A 10127-nucleotide genomic window follows, 5' to 3' on the forward strand; every position below is an offset into this window, starting at 1 on the left:
ATACAGACATATGCATGTAAAATATGTAATGAATTCACACCTTTTTCCTTTTTATTTTCACCCATTTTTAATTTCTATTTATCATTCGTTTTGACTGTGTTTTCATTTTATATTGGATTAAAATAGTTTTTTAATTTCACTTTAATTTGTTCTAGATCATTAGACATGATGTTATAATGCACTGAAAGTTTTTCATAACCATTTTCCTAGATTAGAATCTGGAGAAGCTTGGGAATACCCTCTGGGAATGAAAAACCGCTGATGAGGTCAAACCATGTAGTTTTACCAGTTTCATCTAAAAACATTGTTAAAAACAAGAGGAGACAGACATCACAGTTTAACCTTGTGTCATTATTGACTTGCTCATCAAGTTGGCAGCATGAGGCAGCGAACAGTGGCCATGTACATGGAGATCGGTTGCTTTGTGTCCTGTCTGTGTGGCTGGGTTTTGAATTGTTCTACTCTGGCCACTGAGTACTGGGTTATCTCAGAAAGTGCGTCTGTGGTTCTCGCCGCCGGTGATTACTATTCCAACCTCTGGATGGACTGTGTCGCAGACACCGCAGGAGTATCTGACTGTAAATACTACCCCTCCATGCTGGACCTTCCTGGTGAGGAAAAAACTCTGGCATTATTTCATGATTTGATGTTACTCCAGGATCATTTATAATACCCCTCTCTCTCTCTCTGGTAGTATTCCTCCATGTATGCAGGGCCCTGGCTATCGTCTCTGTGATCTTTGGCTTCTGGGGGGCTGTTCTTGCCCTCATTGGGATGAAATGTACCAAAATCGGAGGCTCTGAGCTCGCCAACGCAAGAGTTACATTCGCAGCAGCATTGACGTACCTGGCATCCGGTATTTTTCTTCATAAGTATTTTTGCATAAGCCTATATTGAGTAACATAAACTAATGTGTTGCTGTCTGTTTTGCAGGGTTTAGTGGTATGATAGTGTACTCCTGGTGGGGAAACAAGACACGCTCAGAATTTGTGGATCCATATTTCTTAGAATTAAAGTATGTAATCATTTTTTATGTGTAATAATCACAGATCTAATATAAACATGCAATTTCTTTCCCAGCCATTCACCTTCACAGACATAACAGACAGTGTTTTTGTAACTTGTGCTGATTTGACAGTTTAAAGGAACACTCCACTTTTTTTGAAAATAGGCTCATTCTCCAATTCCCCCCGAGTTAATAAGTTAAGTTTTACTGTTTCAAAATCCATTTAGCCGTTTTCCTGTTCTGGCGATATCACTTTTAGCATGAATCACTGAATCCTATGAGACCAATGGCATGGCGTTCAAAAATGACCAACGAGTTTCAATATTTGTCCTATTTAAAACTTGACTCTTCTGTAGTTATATTGTGTACTAATACCAGCGGAAAATGTAAAGCTGCGATTTTCTAGGCCAAAAAGATTAGGAACTACATTTCCATTCCCGGCGTAATAGTCAAGGAAGTTTGCTGCTGTAACATGGCCGAAGCAGGCGGAGTAATATTACGCAGCACATGTGCAAATGCTAATCTAGTTGGGAACTAATTTCAGGCACAGTGTGAAATTACTGCACCTGCTTTGGCCATGTTACGGCAGCAAACTTCCTTGACTATTACGCCAGAATGGGAGTGTAGTTCCTAATCTTATCGGCCTAGAAAATCACAGCTTTACATTTTCCGCTGGTATTAGTACACAATATAACTACAGAAGAGTCAAGTTTTAAATAGAACAAATATTGAAACTTGTTGGCCATTTTTGAACATGATGCTATTGGTCTAATAGGATTCAATGATCTATGCTAAGCTATGCTAAAAGGGATATCGCCAGAGCAAGAAAACGGCTGAATGGATTTCAAAATGGTAAAACTTAACTTATTAACTCGGGGGGAGTTGGAGAATGAGCCTATTTTCAAAAAAAAAGTGGAGTGTTCCTTTAAGCACAATAAGACCTGAAAGAGAACTTAGTTTAGTACTCACATGCCATATGAGAGGCGCTTTCTGTGTGTTCACTTTGGTTTTGTGCACTCAGAAAACCCTATATCAGAAGTTTAGACTGTCTTTAAAATTCATGATTTCAGTGAAAAAGACATGGTAATCAAAACCAAACAGAAGTTCTTTGGCAGAGAATCTATTGTATGATCTGTAAGGGCACAGCTCTATTCTGGAAAAGGGGGTGGGGAACAGCAGCTCATTTGCATTTTAAAAAACATACAAGAGTACAAAAAAACTCTTTCTGCTTCCACATAAAATAGGCATTTTCAATATGGTACAATTAATGATCTGTGGGCTATTTTGAGGTAAAACTTTTAAAAACATTTGAGGCTTATATTAGGCTACTGTCACAATCTGGCTGAGTGGAGGAGTGGAGATGAAGCAGGAGAACCGGATTAAATGAATATAAACAGTTTATTTAAACAAAACACTGAAACTAAATACAAACAAACAAACAAACAAACAAACAAACAAACAAACAAACAAACAAACAAACAAACAAACAAACAAACAAACAAACAAACAAGCAAACAAACAAACAAGCAAACAAACAAACACCGGGAGCAAGCAATGAACACATGTAACAATACATCGACGGACACTGGGGAGTGAGCAGACACAGACTTTATACACAGAAACATGGGCGTGGTCACAAACAAGATAACGAGATGACGAGGGGGAAATACAAATATGGGCAAGACTAAACCAAAAGGACTAAACCAAAAGGGGGAGAACAAGGACTAAACCAAATGAACTAGAAACATGGGGGGGAAAACACTTGGAAAACATGACAGAACAGGACAAAACACAGACATATTCCTGACAGCTACATCTTGTAAAAAGGTGCATAATAAGTGACCTTTGACATAGCATTTCAACACTGTGGAACTAATTGCGTGAGATGCAGAAAGACAGTGAGACATTATGCAACAAACAAAGGCGTACATCTGCATACTTTCATAGAACAAAAAATAAAAACAATGAGAAAATTATATTTTGAGGTACAAAAAAATCTTACATGAAGTTGCTTTAAAATAAATTACTTTTTTCCTCAGGTTTGAGCTCGGTGCAGCTCTGTTCATCGGCTGGGGAGGTTCATGTCTGCTTATATGTGGAAGTGCAGTTTTGTGCTATTTCTCTGGGAGAGAGTCATTCCCCAAAAGGTCTGGTCCATTGTACTGCAAAAATGTAATGAATATGTATTTACATTGATAACACTTTTGTCCTCCACTCAGGTTTAATATAACACCCAGAAGACCCCCAACCTACATGACAGCTCGTACCAGACGGACGTACATGCTGCCAGGCTTGTCCAGACCCACAACAGTCATTATTCCTGCTTCACACCAATCTTACATTGAGAGCAGAGGAAGCAGAGCGACTGGAGGGAGGAGAGGAACACAAGAAAGCCAGACTTTAAGGTCTGTCAGACCCATCCTGCCCCCCATAGACTCAGCTGTATAAGAAATGGTACCACAACATAATACAATAAGGTTCAATTTAGTAGCCCTAGTAAATTTTTTTACAGCATTTATAAATGCAGGTTAAATTATTACTGTACTTTTTAAATCGTGTTCTTTCCTAATACATTAACTGATGTTAATTTACATATCTTCAAATGTTAAAATGTACTAGTATATGTAGAAATTAATTTCTAGATTAATAAATTGATTATTCATTGTTATATGTTATACAGTTAAGGTCAAAAGTTTACATACACTTAGCAGAAATCTTACTAAAAAAGAGGGATACAAATACATGTACCTGAATAAGATATTTAACATAAAAGACATTTACATGTATGAGAAAATAATAGTTACATTTATAAAAATGGCCAAAATGACAAAAATTTTACATATGCCTGATTCTTACTACTGTTTTATTACCTGAATGATCCACAGCTGTTTGTTTGTTTGTTTGTTTGTTTGTTTGTTTGTTTGTTTGTTTGTTTGTTTGTTTGTTTGTTTGTTTGTTTGTTTGTTTGTTTTAGTGATAGTTGTTCATGAGTCCCTTGTTTGTCCTGAACAGTTAAACTGCCCGCTGTTCCTCAGAAAACCTTTCCAACAATGACTGTATGATTTTGAGATCCATCTTTTCACACTGAGGACAACTGAGGGACTCATATGCAACTATTAAAGTAGGTTCAAGTGCTCACAGATGCTTTAGAAGGAAACACAATGCATTAAGAGCCAGGATGAACATTTTTGGAGTTTGAAGATCAGTGTAAATTGAACTTATTTTGTCTCAGGAAAACATGCAAGTATCTTCCGTAGTTTCTGAAGGGCAGTAGTAATTAAACAAACAAAAAAAAAAAAAAAAAAAAGATTTTTAGGCAAAATATAAAAAATGTACACATTCTTATTTTGTTCAAAAGTTTTCACCCCTGGCACTTAATGCATATTTTTTTCCTTCTGTAGCATCAGTGAGCGTTTAAAACTTCTGTAATAGTTGCATATGAGTCCCTCGGTTGTCCTCAATGTGAAAAGATGGATCTCAAAATCATACAGTCGCTGTTGGAAAAGGTTAAAATACAGAAAAATGACTGAAAACCCAAAGAATTTGTGGAACCTAAAGGATTTTTCTGAAGAATCGCAGGTAAAATAACACAGCTGTGGATCATTCAGATAACAACAGTATTAAGAATCAAGTGTATGTAAACTTTTGAACAGGGTCATTTTTATAAATTCAACTATTATTTTCTCTTGTGGACTATATGTAAACAACTTTTATGTGAAATATCTTATTTAGGTCAATAATAAATAAAAAATAACATGCATATTGTATGATCCCTCTTATTTTGGTAAACAATTAATATTTTGCAGATTCTGCAAGGTCTATGTAAGCTTTTGACCTCATCTGTATGTTACTGCAGAAATATGAATGTAGAGATGTCTCTAAATTGTTACAAAACAAATCATTTAGAAAGATCTGTGGGAAAATACACTTCATGCTAATTCTTCTCAAATAAGCCACCTGTGAAATCTTGTAAAATAGGAATCTTGTGAATTTAATAAATAAATATTTTACACGTTACAAAAATCTTGTCTTTTGATCCTGTATATGTTTTTAAGCAAGACATTTATCTAGTAACCAACACTGAGGGAATTATTGGTTGAGATTTGGTCAAGTATATAAAGATATATATAGAGAGAGATCATATAATACATTATTACCAATAACCTGTTTGAAAATACATCAACTCTAATGCACAATATCAAGCAATAGTCTCGTTATTTCATGATTCAGATCTTTAAAGACTAAAAGCTTTTGGAGCTATATTGAAAATGCAGATGCTATTTGCACCCCACTGAAAATAGCAGCATGCACTCTTTGCATTAGTCTTTTCTCTGTTCTATTCTATTTGCACCTTGGAGTTAATTGCAGATACTGCATTATTCTTAATGCTACAATTATATAACAGCCTTCACCAGACTAATAGGGAGCACCTGGAGATTGTAAAGAAACGTTAAAGGAAGCTCAATTAAATGACAAATAACACAACTGAGTGCATTTGAGTATTAAGGAAATGTTCTTCAAACAATAGCCAAAAGTACCGTCTAATAAATACCACTGGATGGCGACATTCTCCAAGAAACACTCACTTCATCTTAATGGTGGCATTGGTTGAATTGGTAATTTACACTCACACATTTTATATTTTGTAATTTGGTATTGAAGTATTAGTTGCTTTGTCTCACTTTAAACTTTCTGTTCTATTTGATAAAGCAGTATCAAAGGATACACTTTAATACTAAAGTTTCGAATGGTTTAGTGCTTTCAAATTTATTAATTACAAATAATCATATTCCAAAATAAAACTCTTTGTTTGCATAACATACATGACCCTTGACCATAAAACCAGTAGCACAGGTATTTGCAGCAATAGACAACAATACATTGTATGGGTCAAAATTATAGATTTTTTTAAGGCAAAATCATTAGGATATTAAGTAGATCATATTCCATGAAGATATTTGGTAAATTTCATACTGTAAATATATCAAAACTTAATGTTTTTATAAGAACTTAATTTGGACAACTTTAAAGGTGACTTTATCAATATTTCATTTTTTTTTTTTTTTTGCACCCTCAGATTTCAGATTTTCGAATAGTTTAATTTTTTCCAATTGGAAGCTTATTTATTCAGCTTTCAAATGATGTAGAAATCTCAATTTAAAAAAAATGACCCTTTTGACTGGATTTGAGGTTCATGGTCACATATTTTGTGTAAACAAATTCAAACACAAACTCATTTTGGATGCAATTAATCGATTTGACACTAGATTTCACAATTCAGCAGAATTGTAGACACTCTTCAAGTTAACTGCAAACATTAAGTATTTTATTTCTGTATTGCCAGATCTGGGTAGTAACTGATTACTTGTAACTAGATTAAATTACATTTTAAAGTACTCATAATCAGACTACAGTTACTTTTTTACTGATTACATGATTACATAGTATTCATATTACGCTTAACATTTTTAAATAAATATTTGAATTAATAATTTTGAATTTGTATGTTCAAACTAAATGTAATTTTTTAGTAAGTATTTTATTTTTATTGAGGTTACTTTATATTTTTATATCAATATGGTACAAGATCCTATTTCAATCAAAGTGATAAGTAAGGTTAAAAGTAATCTAAAACTAATCTGTTTAGATTACCTAATGGATCACGTTACTAGCTACATTTGTGACTCTGAACCACAAAAACAGTTTTAAGTAGCACGGGTATATTTGTAGCAATAGCCAACAAAACATTGTATCATTGTATCAAAAAATCATGTTTCATGAAAATATTTTGTACATTTCCTACCGTAAATGTATCAAAACTTAATTTTTGATTAGTAATATGCATTGCTCAGAACTTCATTTGGACAAATTTAAAGGCAACTTTGTCAATATTTTGAATTTTTTTTTTTTTGCACCCTCAGATTCTAGATTTTCAAATAGTTTCATCTTGGCCAAATATTGTGCTATCTTAACCATACATCAACAGAAAGCTTATTTATTCATATAATCCCAGTTTCAAAAAATTGACCCTTATGACTGGTTTTGTGGTTTAGGGTCACATATGTTATGTAAAGACAAACTTTAATTTTGGATATGATTAATCGCAACTAATCGATTTCACAGCACTAGATTTTACAATTCAAAAGAATTGTAGACACTCTTCTGTGTAAGCTAACTCACTGCAAACGTTTAGCTATCTTTAATGCCAGAGCTGAGTAGTAACGCATTACATGTAATTTCAATTATGTAATCAGATTCCAAAATTAAGTACTTGTAACTATATTAAATTACATTTTTAAGTACTTGTAATCAGCCCCAGTTACTTTTTTATTGATTACATGATTAGTATTCATATTAAGTTTAAAAATTTAAAATAAATATTTGAATTTTGAATTTGTATGTTTAAATGGTAACACTTTACAATAAGGTTCATTAATTAAACATTAGCTAATGTACTATGTACTAGTTAATGTAACATGAACTAACCATGAGCAATACATTTGCTACTGTATTTACTAATCTTCATTAACGCTAGTTAACGAAAATACAGTTGTTCATTGTTTGTTCATGTTAGTTCACACTGCATTAACTAATGTTAACAAGACTTTAATAATGTATTAGTAAATGTTGAAATTAACATTACCAAATATTAATAAATGCTGTATAAATCCAGTTCATTATTAATTCATGTTAACTAATGTTTTTAACTAATGTTAACTAATGAACCTTATTGTAAAGTGTTACCGTTTAAATAAAAAAAAAATTGTAAGTGTTTTGTTTTGACTGATGTTATTTTAAAATTATTTATTTTAATGTTACATTTTTATGATTTAATTGATTATTAGTTTTCATTGAACTTGGGAAACCTTAATGGAATGGAAAGAATGGAAAATATTTTCATACTCTTTATTTTTGTATATCAATATGGTGCAAGATTATCCTATTTAAGTCAATGTGATAAGTAAAGTCAAAAGTAATCTAAAACTAATCTGTTTAGATTACCTTAAATGTGTAATGTAATAGAATACGTTACTAACTACATTTGTGATCTTGTGTCTTAAGTAGACTGGGTATATTTGTAGCAATAGCCAACAATACATTGTATGGGTCAAAATGATCTGTTTTTCTTAATGCCAAAAATCATAAGGATATTAAATAAAAAAAATAAAAAAATAAATAACCTCAGATTCCAGATTTTCAAATAGTTTCATCTTGGCCAAGTATTGTGCTATCCGAACCATACATCAATAGAAAGCTTATTTATTCATGTAACCCAATTTCAAAAAATGGACCCTTATGACTGGTTTTGTGGGTTAAGGTCACATATGTTATGCTATGTAAACACAAACTTTAATTTTGGATATGATTAATTGCAACTAATTGATTTCACAGCACTAGATTTTACAATTCAGAAGACACTCTTCTGTGTATGTTAACTCACTGCAGAGGTTTAGCTTTCTTTACTGCCAGAGCTGAGTAGTAACGCCTTACATGTAATTTGGATTATGTAATCACACTGTAAACAAAATCTGTAGAAATTACAGTATTACTGGCAGCTGGTTGCCAGTAACTTACTGTAGATTTAAATTTATGCTATTTACTGGCAACAGTTTGTTCAAAGTTAATTGAACATTAAACATTAACAAGTCTTTATCTTTACAGAATAAAACTAAAATAACAGCCTCATGCAAAGCATTATGGGAACCAAAATCTGAAGGAAAAAAACAGAAAAAGGTTGATGAAGGTTTTTGGTTCCCAGAATGCTTTGCAGTAGGTTGTTATTTTATAGTTTTTTTCTGTAAAGACAAAGACTTGTTAATGTTTAATGTTCATTTAACTTTGAACAAACTGTTGCCAGTAAATAACATAAATTAAAAATCTACAGTAAATTACTGGCAAACAGCTGCAGAACTACAGCAAATTTTTTACAGTGATTCCACAATTAAGAACTTGTAACTAGATTAAATTACATTTTAAAGTACTCATAATCATAATACAGTTACTTTTTTATTTGATTACACAATTACATAGTATTCGTATTAAGATTACAAATTTAAAATAAACATTTAAATAATTAATTTTGAATTTGTGTTCAAATAAAATGTATTTTTTAGCAAGTGTTTTGTTTTGATTGATGTTATTTTAAAATAGTTTATTTTAATGTCACATTTTTATGATTTAATTGATTATTAGTTTTCATTGAACTCATTGTTCATTTCATGTTGTTAATTATAAAGAATGGAAATAATTTTCATACTCTTTATATTTTTATATCAATATGGCAGTGATAAGTGTAGGTCAAAAGTAATCTAAAACTAATCTGTTTAGATTACCTAAAACGTGTAATGTAATGGATTACGTTACTAACTACATTTGTGACCCTGAACTACAAAACTAGTGTTAAGTAGCACGGGTAGGGATTTGTAGCAATAGCCAACAATATGTTGTATTTGTATATTGTAATTATTGGGATATTAAGTAAAAAATCATGTTCCATGAAGATATTTTGAACATTTCCTACTGTACATATATCAAAATCAAATTTTTATTAGTAATATGCATTGCTTAGAACTTCATTTGGACAACTTTAAAGACGATTTTCTCAATATTTTGATTTTTTGCACCCTCAGATTTTACTTTTTTAAAAAGTTGTACCTCTGCCAAATATTGTTATATCCTAACAAACCATATATCAATGGAACCATGCATCAATTAAAAATAAATGACCTTTATTTCTTGTGTAATTTGGAACAGACTACAATTTGAAAGTAATCTACCCAGTTCTGTTTATTGCTGTTAGGTTCCATTCTGTCATGAATTCTGTTTTATTTCTATCCTGGTCGTAATCGTTCCTTCTAGGCATCATTTTAGTTTTGTTATTACTGTGTAAATAAACAGGTATTGCTAAAGTTGAAGTGCCTGAGGATATTTTTAAATATCTGGTAACATATAATACAAAAGAAAAGCCCAGTTGTCAATAAAAGTTAAGATTCAGGACTGCTGTCGGCCCTCTGGATGTTCCCTGCGGGACTCCTTCGAATCTTCGGCCGCCCTTCCCCCTCTTCGAGCCCCAGAGATGAGACGAGGCTCACGCCAGGAATGCGCTGTGACGTCACGGCGC

At 32.3% G+C, this 10127-nt stretch overlaps 1 protein-coding gene across 1 annotated transcript; it reads left to right on the forward strand.

Annotated features, from left to right (window-relative positions):
* The first annotated feature begins 379 nt into the window (after positions 1–379).
* Positions 380–3454, forward strand: cldn10d (claudin 10d). Its single transcript, XM_073852508.1, has 5 exons — positions 380–611; positions 695–856; positions 934–1015; positions 3046–3153; positions 3226–3454. Exons 1-5 carry the CDS (start codon positions 380–382, stop codon positions 3452–3454), a joined length of 813 nt encoding a protein of 270 aa, XP_073708609.1.
* The last annotated feature ends 6673 nt before the right edge of the window (positions 3455–10127 follow it).

Source organism: Garra rufa, chromosome 12 (assembly GCF_049309525.1).
Source record: "Garra rufa chromosome 12, GarRuf1.0, whole genome shotgun sequence".
In the NCBI taxonomy this organism is placed as follows: domain Eukaryota; kingdom Metazoa; phylum Chordata; class Actinopteri; order Cypriniformes; family Cyprinidae; genus Garra; species Garra rufa.